General features: G+C 41.1%; 2 protein-coding genes across 2 annotated transcripts in view; both read left to right on the top strand.

Annotated features, from left to right (window-relative positions):
• The window catches only part of LOC145438243 (peroxisomal multifunctional enzyme type 2-like), a 364,670-nt gene that overhangs the window by 229,968 nt on the left and 108,617 nt on the right, over positions 1 to 26,085 (top strand). The window lies entirely within an intron of this gene.
• Positions 75 to 25,070, top strand: LOC145438247 (uncharacterized). Its single transcript, XM_080315632.1, has 4 exons — positions 75 to 1,242; positions 9,489 to 9,831; positions 21,839 to 21,968; positions 24,002 to 25,070. The coding sequence occupies exons 1-4, from the start codon at positions 1,153 to 1,155 to the stop codon at positions 24,759 to 24,761; spliced, it is 1,323 nt and encodes a 440-aa protein (XP_080171758.1). The 5' UTR covers positions 75 to 1,152; the 3' UTR covers positions 24,762 to 25,070.

The following is a 26,085-nucleotide window of genomic DNA, read 5'->3' as shown; positions in this document are numbered from 1 at the left end:
GTTTTTTCGACTGCAATGGTCATTAACGTCAGACCGATATTCTTCATTTTGATTCCGTAGCTGTCCACAGTGTCCAGAATTGTAGCCCGCTTCTAGGCGTTGTGGCGAGGAGGGGCCCTAGATAACAATTGGGTAGGGATTCCGGAGTCGTCCTTGGTCTGGCTCGAATCCGCAACTTATTGCTGTTGCAGCTGTGGATCGTACCACTACGCTATGTCGCTACCCGTTCTGGGTAACAGTCAGCAGCTCAATCCATACGGATATGTAAATCACCGCTAACGATAATCACAATAGCTCGACAGTGACGACTTGCTGGAACGCATGCTTAAATATAGACTTAATAAACTGATCGACGGCAAGAATGATATAGCATCGTAGGAAGTAGAAAGCTAACTGATCAGCAGTTTTAGAGCGTAATTTCCAGCTGCAATTTCCCGCCGTTTTGAATTTGTGCAGCGGTCTGTAGATTTTCATAATGCGCAGTGTGAATCGACATCCCAACGAGAGGATGGAGCGTGCAACTTAACCAAGTGAAGAGCATGCTGAGCTGACGGTAAAAGCATCAGATGTGATTCAGTACCCACTGGTGATAATATTAGTCTTGCTTACTGAGTTAGCTGCGGTGGGATATATCATCTGATAATGATCTAACTGATATACGGTGTGAGTCAGCTAAAGTAGAAGCTCAGGTGGATTGCTCCATGTTATTGCTTCCTGTAGAACAGGAAAGGTGCGTAGGTTAATCCAGGTTGGTAGACAAACAAAACTTTGCCGATTCGGATGTAAATTGACAGAAGTACAAGAAAAAATATTGCACAAATGGGTGGGTGCAGCTATGGTCAAAATACACCATGCTTGATTCATAGAGATAGATATATGTTATAGCTATTATAACTGTTCGGTATAGTAACCATGCGCCGGGATATCAACTGCGCCTACGTATGAACTCGCAGATGGTTTAAAACGCTTCTTATGCAGTCACGCTTGTCCATGCGTGTACGCCATATTTCGTACCGAGCGTATTTCGTACCGTCTATAGCGATCCTATATATGGCATGAATCGTGGACATCTATCTCATATGAAGACGTACTCACTTTATAAATGGAAAGATGATCAAATAGAGCAGTTAGTCTCAGCCGAGCGCCGAGGACATGCCACCAAGAGTGGTGCAAACTAATTTTTCGTGCTCTACAACTCATTACCGGGTTTCAACACCAAACACGCATATGATTCGCTATAACGTAAGTGCAGAAATCATGTCTTAATCCTAGCAATTTTTTATTGTAATTCATTTAAAGTGTGTCACAATAACGGCGGAACTAATTTTCAGTGCCTGATAGAATATTGTAACGAGGCAGTCAGACTTTTTCTCACGGTGCCCAGGTTCAGATTTGAATTGAGAAAGACAGCACTTAGCACTTACCTTCCTAAGACCGCTCAAACAATTTCCAAAGCTACCTTATGGCTGATATATCGCATACTCACCCGACGTACTTGACACGTGGCAAGCTTACAAGTTGATTAGAGCCACTATAAGTAGCGTCACCGATATTTTGTACTGGTCATTTGCACCTGCGTATCTCAAGCCATGCTCTTCGGGCCCTGGAGTAAGTTGAAAGAGAACTACGTTGTTCATTCGCTCGATTTGAACCTCGAAGTATGGAGTTGATCGCAAGGAAACAGAACGACTATCTCACCAAAGCGTAGACATGCTATCAATATATACAGTTGATGCATATTTGCTTTTAGTGTTCATTTGCATTTAGGGGGCGGGGGATATACAGTGGCGGATGAAAAATAGAAAAGGATAGGAGTCACTGGTCCAGCGCAGTCTACGGTTTGAAGTGAAGAGTTTTTAGAATTTCAAAACGCTGAAGAATATCATGACTGAATGACAAAATCTTTACACGTTTCTGAAAACCGGCAGTGAGATCTCTACACGAGAGTAATTTTTGCAAAATGGCTGATTTGCAAATCAACGACGAGAGTGAATGTGCTATGTGTGTGTCGATGATTGCAGTAAATAAGATGCCGCGCCGACTGAGATGAATATACAGCTTCAGCTCTTCGGTCATGGATATAATTAATCAAAATGTTTTATTAATGCCATGTTCGTTCACGGTAGTAAAAAGTGGATTTAGCATTACCATTAGTCAGGGATTTCAGAATTGATACACTGCATTCCACAGCTTACAATACACGCTTCCGTTGCGTTGTTTTGCAGTTTATTTGTCGGGTATAGTTGTAACTCGACCTCTTTAGATGTCGACATGGCGTCCATCCCATGTCACTTCTAGCAGTTCAACAAGTATACGACTGCTCGACGGTCAGTTTCGCTGTAGCTAAGTAAGCCGGCACTTACATGGAGTTGCAATCAGTATGAGAGCTGATACCTTGTTCGTGCTCTGCAGATATGTCTTTCTGAATCCCTATGGGATGTAGAATCAATTACAAAACGGTAGCAACATATGTAATCGGATTGGAATGTTTGAATAAATCCGAATGTAATTGACACACTGCCCAATGCTCCGTACATCTGCCTACGTACAAACTGGCAGCATATAGTAAGGTGTCCGGTCTCGCGTAACTGAATTAATCGAATGTCCCATGGAGTCATTAGCAGAGAAAATCTCGCAGCATGGCACGGATGATCCAATTTGAAATTCGTCAGGATAGAATTAGATTCGTCATCAACTTCTCCGTATTTACGAACTCGCAGAGATGAAGTGGCAAATATTGGGTTGGGACAAGCAGAGATGAAGTGGCAAATATAGGGTCGGGACATATTACGAGTCGGTACTTCGTTTCGAGCAGAATCGAGTAAATTATGTTATTTGATATCACTCATTATGACTTCATAACATTTAATGATGTCTTGAACATAAAGTAAATGTCACCAGTTTTTGTTATCAACTCTGATACCCGGCTTTGATATAAAACTGGGAATTTATCACCCCTATACAGAAACGTCGTTCCCATGAAGGTGCGTAGTCTTGCGCCATATATTTTGAAGCATATGCTATCATATGATTAACTAAAGATTCAAGGCTCCTGTGGTTGGGAGATGGATGGGATGGTGTGAACCTATGAAAGGTTCAGGTTCGCGTTCACGCGAACCTTTTTGAAAGGTTTTGCGGGTCAAGCTCGCAGCAGAGAGTTACTAAATACTCACAAACGGAAAGCTGGATATTTCAAGTAAACTTTTGTAGCAAAGCAAGTATAGTTTTTGAGATTTTCAAGGTGCATCCTCGTTTAGTGTTGAATTTTTTATGCTGTCAGCGCCGTGCATAGTGTGATCCCGCAGTTGAAATGCAATGAATATCAACCAAAGATGTTAAAATGAAGTGAAAATTGTAATATATGAAAAAGGTTCACTGTGCAGAATGTGCCAAGGCTCGTTTGTGAAGGTGAACCGCTAAATTTCCGAGGTTCACACGCAGAACGCGAACGTGATCCTCACGTTCGCACCATCCCTGGTCGATGTGCTATTAATCATTTCAACTATAGGTTTGGTGAGCCGTTAGAGATACCGTTCGATGATATATACTGTATATAATGCAGAATGTCCTAGTTTTCAAGGTCAAATATCAGGAAATGCAGAAAAATATACCTACACAAGCGATTGAGACATGTTGTTGACTACTTAGAAAATTGCGAGCACGCGAAAATGTGTACAATAGAAACGGGTGTTACGAACTTTCATAATCCATACAAAGCTATTACATGCACACTTTGTTTTCGCTGCGTTCGGTTTACATTCAGATTCTAGGTTAACGAAATTCGCATGCACATTCAAATAGAAACTGCATGGTGACTTGTTTATGACTCGTGATTAATAATACGCACATATAAATCACTTGCCTTCAATTGCTGAGCAATTGCCGACCGGAATACCATTTGTAACATACCAATGGTGAATAATAAGATGTTCCCCGGAAGATATCGGCCTACATATTCGCTGTCAGATCCGTGCTTCTGATGACGCGTGTCGATCAGAGTTTTTACTCTATGGCCGTTCCTGGCTCGTGGTTCTGCTTATGAAACTTGTTTAACTGTGCTATATATTCTGTATCTGATAAATCGGTGCGTGTTCCACTAAGAAATCATTGAGATCTTTACTGATCAGCCTATTGTTTATTGATATGACAATGAAGATTCGTACATCCTCGTATGATACTTTATGAAGTGATGTCATTTGCAATTTGCTCACTTAAAATCGATATTTGACTGTCCAAACATGACGCAATTCTTCAACATAAGTGTTGATTAATGCGAAAAAATACACCCAGCAGTCGTATAGTTCCATTCGGCAAGCAGATATCTCAGGAATGACAGCTTTTACTCGAGCAAATGCAGTTATTTAAGTATGTACTATGATCTATGATTAATTAATTATATGTCGAGATGGTCAAAGAGGTGTTCTTGGCTATTCAAGTAGTAGTAGTTCCCAGGACGCCAAGACTATTTCAAATGGAAGTAGAAAGTAGACAATGAAATATCTGAAAAGTATTCGAATAGTTTATACAAGTAGATTTCGTTGACACAACACATAGGCGCGATCAATATATTTGGCTACCGTGATACAGTTCACAGATACATACGATACTTATGAGAAATTCACTCAATAATGTGACGTAAACTGGTGCTAAAATTACTTTCTACTTTTAAAATTCCAATTTGTATTTTCAGAAGTAGTTTTGGCAGTTTATACATTTCTACTATAGGCGGAAGCAGTCTAAAAACGTAACCATTCCACGTAAGTAGTGCAATTAGGCGAAAATTGCTTGAATACTCCGAAAAAGTAGAAGTTCTTCGTTACTGACCACCACCGAGTACCTAGATGGCACTGAGTATCTGGTCGTCGAAATGGTTACGATGTGATTTTATGTTTCAAGGTCTTCGCTATCTTTAAGTTTACTCGAATTATTAAAGCTTCCGCAGTTGAATGCTCGTCCATGTCACCATTGTTGGCGGCATACTATACAAATTTGAAATCAAGTGATGAGGGATGTCACGGATGACTCAACGGATTATTTTGCCAGAAGAGAAATACGCGCACGAACTATTCTATTCCCCGGACATTGGTCTGGCCGTTGTTCGCCATTTAATTGATTATTATAAGAAAACCTCTTGTCAAATGACACGACATCGCCCAACGACAGCGCCTGACTCAACATATCATGATTATGCCGCTGTCAGCTCGCTGTGGATGTAATTCGTGATGTAATTGGCCCTACATGTATCGATAGCCGCAATCATTGCTTACGCTGTAAGTAGACTTTCGAATTATGAAGCAGGGTACAATCTCAGGCGTGAAGAGACGGCGTCGCGGTGCTGCGAAGGCAGTAAAAACGGCTGTTGGTGGTTGTAATATGTTTGGTTGATGTCAGTGCATGCCGAGCAGGGGTGTAAGGCAGACAGACGTAACGTTTGCGAGGAGAGTAAAGCTGGCAGTGATAAAAATTGATGGTGTTTCTGTATACGTAAGATGATATGCATTTCTAGCACATTCTGTGACTGCTATGTAAGGATGTCGGCTCGGATATCATTTGTAAAGAGTAAACCAACTAGGCATCGTTGGAGTTCTGAGAAACGCCGTTTCTCGATACTAATGATATGCTAAATTTCATACACTGTTGATTGCAGAACAGAGAACGACCGAAAACGTAACTTTCGGTAATACCACTTGACTTTCATTTCTGCGGTGTACGGCTATACTTTCTTACCATGGCTATTATAAATGTATAAGTCCGGAATGAAGCTACAATAGAGCTGTCGTGCGTTGTAGGATCCGAGGAAATGTTTGCGGACACCTGAGCAATGAGCAATGAGCATGCGACATATAGCATACGACACACTTCGGCGTGTGTTAGGGAAGGATGGATTTGAGTTACGGTGAGGTTAGGGTTTCGGCAAGGTGTAATTTCAGGATTAGGGTTAGTTTATGGTATAAATCACTTGCTAAAGTATCGGATGATGAACTATATCGTGTTTCATTAACCGTTGAAACCGTTGAAAATACGTATAGTGTGTTGAAAGATTAATCTCCTTTAAACTAAATTTTCAGCATGCTCTGGCGTTCTTGAAATAATTAGGCCTAGGCCTAATAATACTCGAATCCGAGTCTAGTATCAATTGTAATGATTCGGGTGGAGCGATAAGAGTTTAAGATTTCAAACTGCGAATTATTGGGTCTTCGCACTGAGAGATTTCAACACTTTCCTCTCGTTGTGGGAGCTTTGCAACGGTTGCAACCTCGAACCTTGAAACCTCGCCTTAGAAACAAGCCTTCTAGCTAGGGTTGTATTTACAACAAAAATAAATTTAAAACAAACATGCTTGGAACATGGCCCTAGTTTAAAACCTGTTTTTTTAGTCATGACGTCACGAATATTTAAATGTGACGTCAGATTGGAATGACCTTGACAATTGAAAATATAGGGTAAATATGGATCCTTTGACGAAAAAGGCTTCCGGCCCCTGTCATAAATGGACCCAAAATATCTTCGTTATGCGACATATTACGGTCGGCGATCATTATCATCAGAACATCCATTCTGTACCAATGATATATAAATACGTGCTATAACTGTTGAACCGACGACGATTTCGAGGGTTCCAAGTTGCAACCATTCTATTTCGAATATGTCGACTACATCGGGTGCAAATCTATACTAGACGTTTTTACTAAAATATTTCCACAGTCATGGCATAATTACATATCTTATGCAAATATTTAATTTTGTCAATGGCATTTTTTAAAAGACTGTTAGAATCATGTTGTACACAAAGTGTTTTCAATCACCATTTATTTTATATGCGACCTTATTTGTAGCTGGGTCAACACCGCGTAGTAGCGTAAATTGATTCCTGAATGAAACCTGTTCACAAAACACCAGACTTATTAGCTTATTCTATGTAGTACATATACTAGCCGAAATGCATTCATTTTTAATAACACTCTAGTAATGCTAGGTTGGAGACTTTCCTACCCGAGAATTAGGTTTTTGTTCCAGCACTTGGCATCGCGATGACCTTCGCATAATCACCACGTTCGTCATTTGAAATAATATTGCCTAAAATAGCTTCCAACAGAAAGTGACTTATAGGCGCGTTGTCGCAGCTTCCTTTCTGATAACGTGTGTTGAAGATATTCGAGGGCTAAATCTTGTAAGCGATCTAGTGACCTAAAATGAAATACTCTACCGACCAGCAGTAGCTTTTGTTCACGTCGCAACATCTAGTATTGCACGTCGAGCGAATTGCCGTGCTACCGGCTGCAGAAGGGGGTACAGCTATGCTGCTGAAATTCACAGCTTGCAGCCATTACAGCCATCTGTTGTAAAATGTGGCGAGGGCGACACGCACTGCTTCTCGCAAATAATATAGGGTGCCAGACGCAGCTGCCAATGTGCTATGTGCAATTGACTCAATAGAAACTGTTACCACATGAAATGAAGTTGTTCTCAGGAAAGTGGTGTTGGCTGCAAAATCGCACCATCGCTTCCTTTATAGCTCAATGTCGAGAGTATTGGAATTAGTGTAATAGGTTTACAAAGTCATGATCGAATTGAGACTAGTCATTAAAATGATTGGTAAATGCGATTCGTATTGAGATATCACTAACCGATGATAATTTCTTATAATCACCGCGACGCTTAGTGGTGGAATGGTTATGATGGAATGCCTTTCAGGGGTCGTATGGCTCCGTCAGAAATTATGCATCATCGATTTTGGAGGTTTCTTGGATGCCTCTTTGTTTGGTGGTCGACTGGTTCTGATTTGTTCAAAATGAATGAGTTGTATTAATGCAGTTCTCATCATCTTTTTATTTTTGCGCTAGCTGGGATTATTATCGCGCCTCCCGGGACAGAACAATCAATAGATGGGTCGCTAAGCATTTCCGTAGGCGCTAAAAATCAATGCCTTCGAATTGAGGCGATTTTTCAGGATGATTTAAACAACCATGAACTTTGAATTGATGCCAGATATACATAATTAGAAACTTTGCGGTTAAGTGTTTAGAAGTTTCTAAAGATCTTCTTGAATTAGATTAACATTAAATGTACGGCGAGTTTATGTTATGTTTCTGGTAAGAATAAATTCCCGTGTTAAGACTGGGAACTTCAGGACAGTGATGGCTATCACCGCAGCGATACCATGCCGTGTTATCGATTTGAATTGTGATTCATGCATTAATCACACCGTTGAAATCCATGAAATATTTACAAGATCATAACGAGTCTAAGTGTAATCCTCTTAATTAAAACAGACTCCTCTTAATACCAGTAAAATGTCAAGTTATGTGTGGTTTATAACTTCGACATCTTCTTTACCGTGCGAAAGTAATCGTTTTATACTAGGAAGATAACATTTCACGTGATTCCGCAAGTCTACGGTAAATAAGTATAAAAGACTGGCATAAAATGAAAGAGTTGAGCTGTCTGAAATTATTATGACACGACGATAGTGGTGCTTATCGCCTGTTCAAGCATTGTGCGCCACGACAGTGCATTTTACGGACTTCAGTGTCTTTGATTTGGTTTCATGGACGACTTTATGCTCGCACAACCCACTCGGTCACTATCTTGCTCTTATGCTTACCTTCGGTCTCTGCAGCCGACTTTGAGTTCGGCTCACTCTCCTCTGGGCTGTTAAGATGCCGTGTATACTGTACAGTGCATACAGCGGGACTGGCGATGAGAAGCCCAGATAAATCCTAGGCACGTCAAAAACTTGGCAGATCCCAGATCTGAACTAGTCTAGCACTCATTGGTGTCTTGGCGGTATCTCCTGGCAGATTACCATCATATATTGTTAAGCCTATAGCAATGATTGGGGGAGTGTAGGTAGAAGCTTTGTCATTAAACTTGCGACAAATTCATAGAACTTTATCGACATTAATAGAAGAATGGGGGCCATAGGATTCTATGCCAGGCACACGAAAAAAAACATATAGTATTGATAATTCTTAAGGCAGTTCAACCTACTTTGAGGTTATGTGGCATATGAGAGTTACAGGAACAGCGAGACTCAGGGGTTCACGGCGGTGTTAATTTAATTTTCGATTACGAAACGCATCTCTGCGACTAACGGCGAATAGCGACTAATGCTGGAAGATGCACGGATAAACAGTATTTGCAACTTTGTGATCTACTGAAACTCGGCCCTTGTTGACAAAGTTACTTCGATAGCACCCCTAAATGATTAGGATTATAAACAATACGATCACCTCTGGTCACGGCTTCACCAAGCATATGCATTAAACACTCGCTTTCAAACGAATTTGAATTATACGCAAAGGAGCATAATATTTCAATTGTAATATCAGCCGGGTGTTATATTACAAGGTTATAGGAATTTGTAGTGTATTGTATGTGCGAACAGGGTTACCGAGGACTATCAGTCTCACTATTTTTGTATATGTAGCATTCATTACTTTTTATTGCCATTTTTTCACCGATGGCCTATATTTTGTACGCATCAGTCAACCTTCGATACTCAATTGATCATGGCGAGGAATACAACCGGACTAAGCAGGCTAATTCTTGATAATAAAGACGCGGGAGAAGATATTTGCGGGCCATTGCGGAAGCCGTATCTGCTCATCGTGTCCATCGGGCCCGGACTGGTGTCGGTTGAGAATTTGGTGTTTCTATTCGCGGTAATTCTGTACCGACAGAAGCTGCGACACAACAATGTGTATCGGTACGTCACAAGCGCGCTGACGGCAAACCTATTGACAAGCCTGTGGGCATTCTACCATTTCCTGAACTACTATTACGGGATAGAGACGGCAGAGCCTACGTTTTGGTGGGCTTTCCGCAAAGGTGAGTTTACGTTTCTCGTTCATTATTACGATATAATTGCTCATTTGATCACGCGGTTACACGTCCAGTGAAATCTCATCTCGTACGAGCGCGCAGGAATTCTGGGAATAGAACTTTCCTGCTTTTACACGCAGTATGGTGTGGATTTATAGAATCTTCTCGCTTATATATTTATCCAGCTAGCAATTACACCGAAATGTTGTTTCGTATGAATGAAAATATAAAATGCAGGCCGATGCCGAAACTTTTGGAATTACGGAATCGGCATCTGCCATGCGATTATGACGTGTAAAAAAGTATACCAATTAAACGTAGCCCAGGAGTGTTTGTAATAAACTGGAATGTTGACCACGCTCTCATGCATGCATACGCTTGACTGAAATAAGTATTCAACTATATAATCTTGTGCAATGCATCTGGCAGCCACTTTCTTCATATATCTCGGATCTATCTATCATGCCATCATAAAGTGAACTCTCAAAAGATTTGAACTCCCGTGCATAATTTGAATGACCAATCGTTGCATCGCTGCTGTATGTCATATAATGATAGGTCATCCCAAACATAACCATTTAGGTTGCCTTGCTAACAGTAATAAAAGTCATCCCTCCAGATCAGTTTATATATTCCTTGGAATGCATTTTGTGAAGATTCGATATGGTTATTACTATTACATTCTTCCTCCATTCTTAGCAACCTCCTTAGTAAGGACAGACACTTTCTACCCGAGCATGTAGGAAAGCATCTTTCCTTGTACTACAACAAATTATAATTATTTCTGCCATTATACGTGATATAATAACTACTGGAATTCTTCATGAGGCCAGATTTCGTTAAAATAAAGTTTTTTCATGTAAAATTTGGTCAGATTTTGAGTCAATTCTAACATTACATGGGAAAACACCTAATTTGCATTCGTTAAGTCAAAATTTGGTCAAAATTAAGTTTTTTAAGGTAAAACAAATCGCCCTAGTTATTACAAATAAATAAATGCAGACGGTACAGGTGATACCAATTAATACGGACGGCATTCGCACATGTTGACTCGGCCTGTGTATGTCGTTAATGATAACTTGTCCTTGCGTCTCTCTGCTTTGCACCAAGTCGGTGCGTCGCAAGTCCATATGTTTCCCAACTGCTCAGGTTGGATTCTTCAAGTTTCCGAACTTGTAGGAGCAAGCTTGCTTGAGCACTGAGCAGCTATAGGGCCGTTTTCATAGAATTCGCAGTAGCGTGCATTTATCAGCCAATTGAATTCGAATGCAGCGTATATTTTATTTACGGATGAACATGAAGGCAAAACTTGGGCCTATATATGGGTTACTCATTTCTGAACCACGAATGCATTCAATACGAAATGTTGGGAGGGATCATGTTTCACCGATACCATATGGTATTTGTATCGGGATGCGAAAACGTTGGATTTCATTTTTGTGTATATAGGACTGTTGCGCGTAGTGGAGGCGCTCGTCACTACGTTGGTGGCCTTCGTTCTAAACTGGAATTCTTGATCATATGCGACAGATTTAAAATGCTTACTGGCTGGGTGGATAACATACTATGACCGGAAACTGACGATTTGATATGCAGTGGTGTAGCCATTAGGTCGAAAAGTACATTTACCTCTCCAAAACTTTGAGAGCGTATTGCGATGCCGTCTTTGACTACGTCACAGTGAATCCGTGACATTGTTAAAATATTTCACCTGCCTCAAATTTAAATATAACCTCTAATACTTTCCAAAAACTACCATCGAAATGGTTGAGACACGTTTTGGTATCCACTATTTAGTTTTTTCCTTTCTTTGGAGGAATTTTATCGGTGAGAAATTCGCTGCATTGTCGGTCTGATCCAATATTATGAACATGCCATCGAACGCATAGGCAGCATATATAAACAGTTTTACAATAACGCAATTGACAGAAAACAAGCGGTCAAAATTTTGTCAAAATGAAATTTTGTCATTGTCATTCACAATGTATTGCGAGAAAAGTTCAAACTCTAGTGCCACAACCGTACCAGGGGCATGATGCAATGCCGATTAGTAATCGCATTTTTGGATTTGAAAGTAATCACACGCCATTGAAATCCTGAACGAATCAATAATTGTGTGTGCTCAAAAGAGGCTCGCGTATGCTATGTAATTCAGATAGATCACTGGGAAACGGTGTGCGCTCATCGCGCTCACGCATAATCCATAATTCATGCGCGTTGAATAGGCCTACCTGAAACTACTTCATCGTAACCATCGTTGAAAGAATGGTATGCCTGACGACCAGTACGGCAGTTCCCTTGAAGGTAGAACTGTGACGTGATGAGCGCGTTTTTCCGAGACTATACTAATATAAGAAAATTCTTTGAAAACTCAATATCAAACACCAAATCGGATGAGGTCTGAAGACATTGCTGAATCCAAATCTCTCTAATATTCAGATTTGTTGATTTTACACGTCCAAATCGATGCCTAACTCTGCTTGCATCGACTATGGAATGTGATTAATTGGGCTGTTCAATATCGAGTACCTGAGTCGGCTAATTATGATTAGGACTCATTATGACTTGAACCAGTGGTTCTCAACCTTTTTTTAGACACGCCCACCTTTTTGATAGTGAAAAATTTCGTGCCCCCCTTCTCGTCATATCACAAAATCCAACTGGGATGCTAGCAACCCCAACAGATTGTTTGGTGGTATGGTCGGTTATAAATGTTGATGAGAGAATAAAAAATATGAAAAAGGGTCTATATAGAGAGAAACACGCGTGCATTGGAGGTAAATCGCGCGGAGCGCGCAATTTTTTTTCAGGTGACCGCTTCTTCGCGCCCCCTTCAGATGTTTCACGCCCCCGCCCCCCAGGTTGAGAACCCCTGACTTGGACAGTTCAAATATGCACCTTTTTATGCGACCATATTGAAAACAATGCCAGTTATAAACCTCATTAAAGATTATGGTTGTTTTGACTAGACCCATTCCATTGTTCTTTGTGACTATGGTTGCATTTAAAACATGTCCATTGTTTAAAACATGTTTTTATTGTGTTTTTTTTTTCAGCCATGACGTCATGACTATTTAATTGTGACATCACAATGGATTGGTATTGATAATTGAAAATATAGGGTCAATATGGCTCCTTCGACGGAAAGGGCTTCCGACACAATATTTTTTCAAAACACTGTTGTTTTAAACAAAGTGTTTTAAAACACACCGTTTGTTTGAAATGCAACCTTGTTTGTGACAATGCTGTGGGTCGATCACCAGACTCACAGAAATTTCGTTTCCAGTAACGTGCTCAGCTTAGTGCGGCATGTGCCAGATGCTGCAGCGTGGGATACGACCATTCTAAATTTCAAGGATCCACGAATGCACGTTAGAGTCGAAACTATAATCCCCGATGGCAATGTTACTCTAAGTGACAATGGACGCATAATTCCAGTATTAGGAAGGCAATTGTCTCGCACGGCCCGACTCGAATCATAACAATAAATACCTGATTCGGATTCGAGTATTGAATTGTTGTGCCCGTTCCAATTGATTACAGTGACGACATTTCGAATATGGCTATAATACAGCGGTTCTCAACCGGGGGGCCCGCGACGAATTTTCAGGGGGTCCGCGAAACCTCCCACGTTTGCAAAATGGTTGACAACCTAATTTGTATTTTTGGAATATAGACATCACGACGTAGTCGCACTTCATAACTGCTCAAACTTCAGGATTCGCACAAACATTCTGGCCCTCTAAGATGAAATACTCTACTGAGCAAACTAGTTTCAACTGCCGATAGCCTAGTGATACATACATATTGCTGTAGATCTGTTTTCTTGGGGGTTTAAAAATATGTTGCAGAAAACTATTTCTCCTGTGACATTATATAACCGCTATTCCATGCAGAATAACTACAGGATGAGCTGCCAGATAGAAATGGCTAGGCTGGACGTTATGTGTTCCGTTTCTCAATTCTGGTGCTATATATACCATACTCCAAAGCGTCGTCTGAAGCGGTATACGTAATCATTACATTCGCCACCGCCTATCTTTGCGAAAATGGATTTTCTGCCCTCGTTCATATCTAATCGACGGCGTGAATTTTCAAGACAGGACCGCGTATTTCGGGAAATGCAGCTACAAAATTCGCCACATAAAACTTCCGAATTTCTACATAGTATGATATTATTTTCAAGAAAGGTCATTTGTTGCTCTTTATCACTAGCCTACAGTTAATATTTGCATAAGACAGGCGTCTGTTCCACGATAATTGAGCTAAATTTCTACTAAAACTGCGGGGGTCGGCGTGGGTCCGTGACGGTCCAAAGGGGGTCCGCGAGGACAAAAAGGTTGGGAACCACTGCTATAATACTTTCGAATGAAGTTGAAGATTATCAGCAACAGTCCGGCATCGTGAAAGAAATGCGAATACGGAAAAGCTTCATTGCAAACGATTGTCGTTGGTGCGAGGTTCTGCGTTGTACGATATTCTCGTTGAAGTAAGGTTTCCAGACCTTTGAATGAATACTAGGGCTGGGAACAACGAGTCTTGTTCTGGAATTCAAATCCAGTATCAATTTTCGTGATTCTAGTCGAATAGTGCGAGATGACGTATAGTACTGATATGCTAGGCTTACCATATTTTGGAAATCTAAAAAGAGGACACGTTTTCAGAAATTTGAGACTTGCAAAACTGGAGTAGAATTCTCAAAAACCGGTGAATTTTTACCACTTTATGACCGGTTGACTAAAAAAATAAAAAAAAGGTCATCTCTCCGCGCTTAGAGCTCAAAATACCGTTTTTTGTACTAATTTAAGGCATATCACTCGCAATTTGCTCTAAATCTGACCTAAATTTTCAAAAAAGAGGACAAAAGGCCGTCCTCCGAGGACACTTTCAAAAAAGTCAAAAAAGAGGATAAGTCCTCATCCGCTTAAAAGAGGACGTATGGTAAGCCTATGATGTGCTACGTCATTTGCCAATGAGAGACATTCTATCAACGAGTATTATAATTGTAGAAGTGATATTTTTCCTCACCGCGAAGTAGAATTTTGCAAACCTCTACTGTCCGACACAACGTGTTAAAGTATTACACCACTACGCTATCTTGCCACACATTGTTGTGTAAACGAAGTGATAACTATTTTTGGTTCAGGTCAAGTTTCACTGGAATTATTTACTTAACGATCGCATAGAACTCCTGTATAAAGCATCTTATTTTTATCACTTCATATTGAGTGGTGATCTAATGCTCGGCTCGATTTGTAGCTTATTACTCGACTTGGAACCGAACCGTTCGGGTGCTCGGTTTTACCACGCTCTTCCATTACAACGAGGAAAGCGCTGCTTTGAAACAGCCAAGGCGTGCACTTAGTTGAGATTTGTCAGCGGCATATGGATCTGCATCCTGAAAGCGGTATCGTGTTCGTTGTTCGCCATTTCCATTTCGGCAAAGCCGCGCGCTTTTTTGAATATGGAGGAAACGCGGTGTACTGTTTCATACACGTGTCCCGTTTGCCGATGTGGCGAGTTTGCCGCGAAGTCGAGAAAAGCGAGATGCCTAAACGGCCACTTCGTAAGAAATCCGGGCTTGATTGACTCGTCGAAGGATCGTGTTCCGAAGCGACTTCCTCGACAATTCGACGAGAATTGATTTGCGGAAATGTGAAAACAAACGTGAAACGGTGTGGTCAATTTTCGCACGAACAGCGGTGTTTGTTTTGTTCACGTTGCTATTGCCATCAATGGCCGACTCCTCGCGTTCGCATATAGATAGCGTACGCTGTATCCGAACGTGAATGTTTTGACATCATGCATATTGCATATAGCCAACCCATGCGCAATCGGTTAGGTTGATAGCAGCCATGCATCAGCACCGCGACCCTTGCGGGCGCGCTATGCATCCTCCTTGCATATTATATTATGTTTTTCAATCATATAAGACAGTATTATATAAACGCATATAGACGAAAGGTTGGTATAGATATGGCATACATAGTCTATGCTTTGCCGGATTTTCCCACTGTATTAGCATAGGCAGACCAGTAATGTAACGCTGACAGCGGGCCTGTTTAAGCTGAATAAAGGATTTCCTAGCAGTAAGAGACTCGACAATGTATATTGCGTTCTGTAGAACCACAATAACCGGATGTGGAGTTCCGAAACAACATCGTTGTTGGAGTGCCATCGTGACTCAAATCTAGACTAGATATCGACCACCGAAACTAACGAACTCAAGACACCGTGGTGCGGTCATTGTCGTCGAATCTGTAAATACAGCCGTCGAAAAATTATGGTATTTAACAGATTCCCATATAGCCTATACTCAAATCAAGCTACCGGCACTTTCTGGAACCAATTTTTTTCACACCAGTTACAATGCATGACAAGGAGCGAGAGATAGATACAATGGATGTCATGTGGGTTCTGTGGGCTCACGTATGCCAACTTTTTGCGACTTCTTGGAATGGCACGCGAAAATAGAATCCGCTCTACCCCTGGGATGTATCTCTTGAAGAGCTGGTGTATTGGACTAGTTTTCACACATTGTGATGGAGGTGTAAGCAGAATTGTGTAACAAAAGAAAATGCCATTTACCTGGATAGCATATACTCTAGGTTAGAAGGCGGCGGAATACACAATTTTCGTTAAGCATGCAACTTAATTCTCATTGAGACTGGTGCGCGAAAACAACCTGAAACTGGAGGAACACGGGTCCGAAAGCTTGTAATTCAGAGAGGCGTCGACGCCATTACGAAACGGTCGAATGCAAGTCACATCTCAAAGAATGTAATCCCGTAAATGTATTTGTTCGCACGAAGGCGTAACATCCGTCGCAATAGATCCGAGCCTTCCGAATCACGATATTTATGTCAATCAAATATATCATTTTAAAGGTTGTCAGGATTAGGAGTCGCAACATCAAAACATTCTTGGGTGAAGTATCATTTATTCCGCGCTGTTTACCATACCATATTAAAAATTTACGAGGATAAAAAGTATCGCGATTAGGACTGGGCACAATGATTCGAGTACTCGAGTCTGAATCGAGTATTAATTCTAATGATATGAGTCGGGTAGTGGAAATCGATTTTTTCAAGTACTGAAAGTTTACGTTGCTCACCACTGAAACTTTATTTATCAACGAGAATTATAGTTTCGATACTAATTTTCACTGTTGAAGCCTTTAAACTTTGAATTGGCGGTATCGTAGCATACGAAACATATAGTACAAAACCTACCAAGGTTACTGGACGTAGCACATTTCTGAACTCATGATCATCCCACAACATTGTCACCAAGTCGAATGAGATCGAAATGGTCGAAAAAATACCAAAAAGTATCTTTTATGTGATGGATAACAGGCATTATATTTTTGTGGTGGCATAAACGGTACATATTTGAACATTGACTTCTTCCATTCTGTTATGACGACATAATGAGAGTGATACTCGATTACCCGACTCGACTTAAAACATATTACGTGATTCAGGATCGAATCACTCAGGTATTCGATTTTGCCCAGCCATAATCGCGAGTGAAAAAGTTTGGGCAGCCCTTATCAAGACTCGGCTTAAAATGTACGAAAAATAGTGCACACTTCGTATAGTCGCAGCGTAGGCCTATTCATAATGTAGTAAACAGAATAAAAAAAGCTCTGATCTCAATCAATTCCGAATCATTGCTTCGCTTGAGCAAGTTGGTGTTCTGACTCTACTTGCATCTTTTTCATAATTACACCGGATGATTGAGTTGCCTTACTCGTACGAACGCTTCACTAGTTTAAATTCCTCTGGGACTATGTGAAGTCACAAATTTACATCTTTACATGAAGATGTCGACTTTCTGTGCGCTAGTCGGGCATCAGTCGCTGTCGTAATTGAGAATGTCAATCGGCGACACTCGGCGTGCGCTGCTTGATTTCACGATGTACAGTTGTACACTGTACAATGTACATTGTACAGCGACGCAGTTGACAATATTGCATCGAGCCTGTCGCTATATTATCGACACGATGATTACGATGTAGATGTTCGCTAATTGTTCCAATCGTTCGTACTATTTCCTTCGTGTCGTTGCGAATTGGTGATTAACATCAGCTCTTGAACTTTTTCTGCGTGATACCACGACGAGTGCGCGAACCCGTTATTCATGCTTACAATGCTTCATGTCTACGATGTGCGTCATCCCGCATAGATTGAATCCTGTATCATGCTCGTTGCATCTAATGGAATATGCAGTTTTAGAGTACGGCGTAGCAATCAGGTTTTCGATCGCAAGATTCTGATGAAAATCTGTCTTTCCCAACCTGATTTTGATGAATTTATTTATTCAAATGGACTTCGGTATGCGACGGGGATGGTCACGGACTGTCCCTTGTGGCACCCAATTTTATAATTAGCAATGTGGTGGCTGCACTGTATTTCCGTGGATTTTATAGGATACCCTCAAATAATATAGAACTCTCGTAATGATATTAATATTTTCGACAAACATGGGCATTGACGACTCCCGATAATTCACTGCGCACGTGTATTTCTCTATTAACGTCATCAATACAAAATCACATTGACGTACAAGCCATGTCTGCTACAGAACAATCATAAATATTTCATGGTGCAAGCCTTGACTAAATAGGCATTGAGCTGTTACAGGCTACCGCTTCTATACTTGGAAATTACATTTGTTTCGTCAGTTGTTTTGCATGTATATTGTAGTTTGGATTGCGTATTATACGGTCCCGTTTCCACCTGAAGTTCACGACACAATTGCACGAGAATGTAACCTCGTCGGTCGAAATCTAAACGCACAATGGATGTTTGTAACCGTGAAGAATTGTTGCATCGAAATACTACAAACCTAATCGAACGAAAAGAGTAGAGAACTAGAAATGCTCCATTCGTGTATTTTAAGGAGCTTCGTCCCGGTCGTTCCTCCAATAACACGATTGTAAAACATGTCCAGTCGCATATATATTGACTATTCAGCGTTATTGAGTTGTCTGACAATGTACTACTACCTCTAACCCATTGGTTTCTAACTAAGCCAGTCTCAGAGGTTCTCTGGAGGTCACGACACACACTCAACTCGTACATGGTTTGTGATGGCACGTCATCATTGGTTAGTGGTTACAGGCAATTAGGCCCGATCAAATAATCGAATTGTGACTGCATGTGGTGGTGGTACGTCATGTGCATGCGCAGTGGCGTGCGCGGGGGAGGTTGGGGTTCAATATTTATGAGCTCATTTGCCATTGATATCATTTTCGTTTCGACCGAATAATACGATAACATGCAACCTCGCATTTATGAACTGGCATCTGAAAGGGAACAGCAGAGGTCAGCACACTGATATGCAATAAGTATATATTCTGATGCTTTCGGCTTGTAGAAATTTGAGCTAGTGCCACACAAATTGCCGTTTCGGGTACAAAGTTCATAAAATGCCTGGCGTAAAATAAGCAGGTAGGCCTACCATATGATAGTTGCGTTTTTTAACGCATCCTTGTTCCTGTATTCATTTATGACACTATATATCGCCGGTGATGTTTTTGTTGTTGTGGTCGAAATGTCGTATGATAACGACGGGACTATACCGCGAAAAGTAGCCAGCAGTAGTCCGCTCGAGAAAACGATGCTGATGACCGTAAACGAGAGGAAATGTGTCATAGATTGGATCATCTAGTAACAGAAATCATCTTCCTGCTAACTTAAACTGTCAAAACGCGTACTCGAAGTAAGTTTTCCTTGACTTTTGACGGAATTATCTCATTTTGTGTCATCTACCGATATCTGGATACTCATATTTGTTACTATTGAATAGTATATTCAATTGTATATTGAAGTTCTGTACCTGCAAGAAGCTCTATATATTTGTTAGAAAACATTCCTTCTGAATCGGATACTGCTTTGTGAGGGTTGGCTGGGATTTTGGTGCAATATTTACGGACTGCAATCTCCATGCGTACGGGCGTTGACCAATATGGAGTTCTGTTTAGCCAGTTCTTCGAAACGGGGTATTTTGTAGTGCGTCCTTAATTGATGCCTTAGGCAGGATGTTATACGCGAATGTATTGTCTCTAATATCCGGCGATGGGGCCGGAACGATGAGTTTCATCGTGCGTCGCTTGTCTGCCCATTATAACGCACAGTTGCAATGCAGAACAAACGTTGCAGTGTCATTCAATCACCGCATTTTATAACGAAATCCTTCATAGATTGGGATAACCTCATGTACAATTGTACCAATCCAAATACAAAACTGTTGAATTCTTGATGAAAAAATAGTTCTTTGTGATCGAGCAATCAATATTAAGCACTGGTGTTCCGTACGTAGACTTGAATCACGTGGTAATACAAATAATTCCTTTATGATTAATCCCTAGAACTATCAGATCGTTTCATACATTTATAACCGGATAGATAGAGATCCATTTGATGCCTGCATACAAACGGCCAGAATATAGTCCGTATGCATCGTACATTGGATGCCGACTCGTGTACATCATATGTAACTTGGTTACTCCTCAGAGGTGGGCAAAGTAGTCCCATTTCAACCCAAGTAGAATTAGTAGTGAGATCATATATTTCTACTTGAGTGCAAGTAGTAGTGATTTACAAGACATGCGAAGTACAAAATGAAGTACAAAATGAACGTCGGAAAAATACGCAAGTAAGTTTCAAAAGGTAGATGTGTTCGAGAGGTCACATACATTTAGCGGTTATCGTAGGTTTCTGTATCCGAAATTGCAAACTGCATCTTGGCGACCAACGCAAGAAGAGTAACGACACTATGAAGTGCATTCAGTAACCGTGATACCAGGCTACTTCGCTACTTGTTAGCGGAATTGGTCGAAAAAGCATAACCATTTGAGTATAGGTGATGAACACTGGCTTACTCCAGGGTTGTACCAAGTCGCAAGGTTCCGAGTCGCTAGTCATTGTATTGACGGTTCAGTTGCGAGTTAATGTCATGTGAAACAACTCAGCTCGGTGATATCGAATGCTTCGCCTTCATAATACACCGATTTTCCTCAATTTTAACGGTTTTTGGTAGATTTTTCAAGTACCAGTACTGATAGATGAAATAATAATACTGCGATAACTTTAATATTCTCCGAAATTACATCGAAATGCCTGTCTTCGTAGACCCAGTATCGAGTCATATGACTTGGTCCGAGTCATGCGAAATGACTCGAGTACCAGTCGAGTCAATACACAAATTGAGTCGAGTCGAGTCGAGTCACCAGAAAATCGCCACTCTAGTCTGACTCGAGTCGAGTCGAGTCTCGGGTCATTACAACCCTGGGTTCAAGTCACTCTGTAAAACTCCTGGGTGGGTTCGAAGGCCTCAGATTCACAATATAATCATTTTTCGTACTCTAAACAAGGTTTTCGAAAATAAAAAGACAGTATCTGGGCCTGTTTCTTCAATTAACAGTTCTGATACACGATACTTGAATAAGTCCTATATAATTTGTCGAGTCATATGAACTGGTCCGAGTCCGAGTCATGCGAAATGACCAGAGTCCCAGTCGAGTCAATGCACAAATTGACTCGAGTCGAGAAATTTTCCATTTTTAAGAAAAAGACTAGGGTTAATTAAGTCGAGTCAATAAAAAAATGCGACTCGAGTCCTTACAGCCGTGGAAAAACCTATTCGAGTAATCCGAAAGAGCAGAAGTATTTCTTTACTAACCCCTCGTGTTAATAGTACAGTGTTATGTGACGCCAACCAATCACCTGTTCATAAATACCAACCCTTGATTACTGCAATTTGTAACATTCCCATGTGATATTATTGAAAGCGCATTTAAAATTCCACTGGTACCGCTTACAGCATATTAATTCCATTGCGGGTGCAATGTTGTATCGCCGCAGACAATTGATTTCGGAAAGCTGAATTTAATGGAGATTCACCACATGTCTGTATGAGTGTATGTATTACTAATTCCATTCCGATGATGTGATATTGATACGTCCCACGGGAACGGAACATAGTTTTATTCCACGCCACTTTGCAGGTATCACCGCTGGATTCAGTCTCATGCTGTGTGGAAATATCGGCTTGTTGATTTACGCAATCGAAGACAATGTGATTATGACAGGGAAAATTGTATCTGGTAATATGAATTTGAAGAATAACGGCAACAGGTATGCCAGATCTTTGCGTTGTTGTCCTATGAATGATATAACCGTCATATTGGATGACTTTCTAGTCGTAGTATAGATCCAGTTATACAACAATGGGACATCCCAGATTGTTGGAGCATTCCTCAAATTCTAGTAGATCAGTTCGACACTTAACAGTCACCTATAATTTCCGGCTGTGACGGTTGACTGACTATTGTCGAATTGTGAGCGAAAATTGTTCAGAAAAGATCGGACTTTGTTCCCGGTGGCATTATTAAAATTCATGATCAAGTCACTCGAGAGGTGTGTGTGATTGGTTACACCCATTAAATTTGTGCGTTGTGCACGAATTTAGGTAGAATATGGTTACTGTTCTGAATTGCTCTATATAGCACTCACTGTGAAATAATTGATACCAAAGGCTGTCAGTAAATAATTTCTGTCTGTTCGGAGTATACTCAAGTAAAGCTGGTTTGCTTTCTCAAGTAATTGTTTTTGTTGATTAATTAAAGTTACAATATGGCATCATCTGTAAGGGGCTGCCAGTGTTAGCGCACTGAAGCCACTGCAAAATCTACAACATCAGGTCCTCTTTATCGTAGCCAGTGCCCCACACGGGCCAGGATGTGTGTCCAGCAAATCACTGCTCAAAAAATTCGGTGTCCTAAACACGAGAGTTATGCGGAAACTATAAATTGCCAAGTTTATGTAGCAGTTACACTGCGGTCACTGCCCCGAAAACTTCAATGCCTTCTTTACCTCGGTATCAAAAGTACATAAGTACAACTGTACAACACTCGCGCGTCCACGTCGTCCAACTACCATATATGGTCGACAAAAAAGATCATCGATCCATCAAATATGCCGGACCTGCAGTTTGGGACAGTATCTCACCGGCTATCCGACAGTCATCGAGCATGTCCACATTCAAGTTAAAATACAGACATTATATGCCGAGTCAATACTAGCCTACTTAGCCCTCTAGTTTGCCGGACCAAGACCTGACATATCGATCTCGCCTGTCCTTTTATTATCTTATTCTACTTTTCATTCAGTGTGCATGCTTCCCTTTGTGTCTGATTTCGGAGACTACTCCAAGTCGTTTCGGCACCTTCCTTATCTCTCATTGTATCGCAGTTGTGTGGTGTATTGAAATGGATGAAATGTTTAGCAATTAATTGAATTTAACTCCACTTCTACTAGATATTTTTCAATTTTTCAAGCAAAACTATGCCTGCTTGTCCTTTTAGATTTTGTAAATTGCGCGAAATAGCCCTCGTATGTGCGTAACTTTTATTTTGTTTTTTTGTCATTGTGCGTTAGTCTCGAAGATGGTCCCTGCAATTTAAAAAGTATATCACCATCTTTGATTACCCAGTTAAGGTATGCGCCCCTCAATCTAAATCTACTTACGAAACTACTTGAGCGCTTTTCCTATCTACTATTTTCTACTTCCACTTGACGTAGTTGGACATGTCATAGAAATTACTATTTGCAAATGAGTAGCAATTTACGGCGTGGCGTCTACTTCTACTCGTGTGACGACGCTGATTACTTAGACCACACCTGCATATATATTTGCGACTTGTGTTTGGTTGAAGGCATGGCAAAATGTTTGAGCTCATCCTAAGAATAAATGTGTGTGACGTGACATCGCAGTATATCTTAGAGTAGGGTTACATTCAAAACAAACCATGTCTAAAACATGGCTATTGTTTAATTGATTTTTTTCTAGTCATCACATCATGAATCTGTAATTGTGACGTCTTCTGATTTTTTTTGAAACACTGTTTAAAACATGTTTTATACATAGTGTTTTATTACACCATTGGCTTTAAATGCAACCCTACCCTATCTGATAGGTGTACTAGGCTATATCCAAGGCGCCGAAGTTTGTTATTGCAGTCATTATTTTAGCCATGACCGCACCCTTTCCAACATCGACAGCGAAGTTGGCGGATGTTTAGATTATGCTGCGTCTCACTGTGCGAATTCATGTTATCTGTTTCAGTTGGTACGCAATCAACCTTCCAATCCACATATCGTTGTTTCAGGTTCACGAGGAAGTTCCGATTGAAGAAGGCATTGATACTTATCACGGCAACGTGGATATTTCCAGTAGTCTTCGGCCTGCTCTCGATGTCACCTTGGAACTGTACTGAGCAATGCACCTGTACACTGTATCTCAAGAACACCCCGCTCTGCAAAGGCGAGCGATGCTCTAGCTTGTACACACCGATGTCAAAGAGTTATCTGTTGGTTATCGCCATCGTCTGGTTTATCGAATGCGCGTTTTTGCTTGGCGTCATTTGCAAAGCTGCAATTTCGTTACCGCAGCGTGCAGACCCCAACAATAGCTTCGAAGTGGCTAGTGATAAAAACCCTTTAAGAGATAATGGAGGCAGTGCCTCGTCGGAGAAAAAAGTAAGTCACACCCGACTGAAGCGACGGCGTTCCGCAACAGCGCACAAGTTCCCGGGAATGCTCCTTGGTCTGTTTGTGCTTTGCACTGCTCCAGTAATGGCTCTGATAATTCTGGACTTCGCGGTAAAAGATTTCCAGCCAGGAGACATTGTGATCAATATCATCATCCCGCTGCCTTTGCTTTACTGTCTGATTAGTCCGATTCTGCTGACGCAACGACTGAATGGTATGAAAACGGCGTTATTCATGACTCTGTCCTTCACCTGGTTGAAGCGCGGCTTCACGAACTTGTCTCGGAAGAGTAATCGAACAGGGAGCGTTGCTTCGCCTTTGCGACTTGGCGATTGCGACGAAAGGCAGTCTTGTCGGCAATCGCCATCGCAAGTATGAAACGTTATCAAACGGGGTCCAGCACTGTGGCATCGGCGCGGTAGATCCAAAAAGGGTTATGGGGAATGGTGTATAAGCCTTCTGTGATCTCCCTCGCATTTGTGCGGGGTGAGAACACTATGCGGCTTGTTCGAAGTTATGCATTTCTGATAAACCCAGCATTTCATCAATTATGCGTGCTGTGGACAGACCGATTTGTTTTTGTACGACTTCATTCTCGTCGTTAACGCTATCTGTGTTTTTTAAACAGTTCAGCTAGGTTAGACGTCTCTGCAATGATTTATTACTAATACAAATATTTGCGTTGCATTGAACTGTGAATGTAGGGCTGGAAGATAGGTGTATTCCCCTAATTTATTACATAACATATACCATAACATGGAGTGCAAATCAGGCCACATAAGATTTTTGGTGCTAAGGGAGATGTGGTGAGACCGACAACTCTCTGTGATAATCTCCTGATGACATTACGCGAATTTGTATGGCAGAATTTATCCTCACATGCAAAAAACTTATGCGGTCAGTGACAGAGAAGTCATGTTTTTCTATATCGTTTTCCGCACTAACAAACCAGCCATAATTTTAAATGTCCGCGATAGGTAGAGCTTGGATCAAAGTGTTGAGTCAGCAAAAGATCTGCTATTCTCGGCTAAAGGTTTGAGGGCCAGAGATCATTTTGCAATTTTTGATCCACCGGTACCACATCTCCCCTATTGCTTTCATACCCTTTCGAAATCGTGGAAATGAGTCGACTACATCAAGTCTTACTTTAATTATATATATAGGCCTACCTATATCATTGGGGTGGATACGGCTCTATTTACATATACCGGCTTTCGGGTGCTTCGTAGGGTCGTACACAAAGACAGAAGCCACTCCACCCACGAGATATATCCACAGGTGGTCAGTAACAAAGGACACTTATGATATCCACCTTTGCTGCTACTTCACGGTTTTCAGTCTTATGGTGAAACTGGGTCTAGGGAACTTTGCTACTTACTTGAAAATTACTGCTTCCAGTAGCAATTTAGGATGTCACTTCTAGTTCTGCTTGAGTACTAACGGTGGCTACTTCAACCACCTCTGGATCACCGTAGGAATTGGTGTGTTCGAGTTGTATTCACACATTGGAGTGAGTGGGAAACACCAAAAGGTGCCATTTACTAGAGTTGTAACCAAGTCACAAAGCTTCGAGTCACAAGTCAATCTCACTTTTATAGTTTTGACTCGAGTCAAGTCGAGTCATTTTCGATTCACCACCGAGTCAAGTCCGAGTCCAAGTCATCGAGCAGAGGGTCGAGTCCGAGTCATGGTATTATGACTC

Source organism: Botryllus schlosseri, chromosome 4 (assembly GCF_051294905.1).
Source record: "Botryllus schlosseri isolate E-star chromosome 4, Bs_hap1, whole genome shotgun sequence".
NCBI classification, from domain to species: Eukaryota; Metazoa; Chordata; class Ascidiacea; order Stolidobranchia; family Styelidae; genus Botryllus; species Botryllus schlosseri.
This window is presented reverse-complemented; position numbering and strand designations above follow the sequence as displayed.

What these genes read in the sequence shown, in the direction of transcription:
- LOC145438247 (XM_080315632.1), top strand. Translation starts at nt 1,153, where the DNA reads ATGCCACCAAGAGTGGTGCAAACTAATTTTTCGTGCTCTACAACTCAT. An exon ending in CGCATATGATTCGCTATAAC is followed by an intron (nt 1,243 to 9,488) that starts GTAAGTGCAGAA and finishes TGTACGCATCAG; the next exon opens with TCAACCTTCGATACTCAATT. An exon ending in TTGAAGAATAACGGCAACAG is followed by an intron (nt 21,969 to 24,001) that starts GTATGCCAGATC and finishes TCGTTGTTTCAG; the next exon opens with GTTCACGAGGAAGTTCCGAT.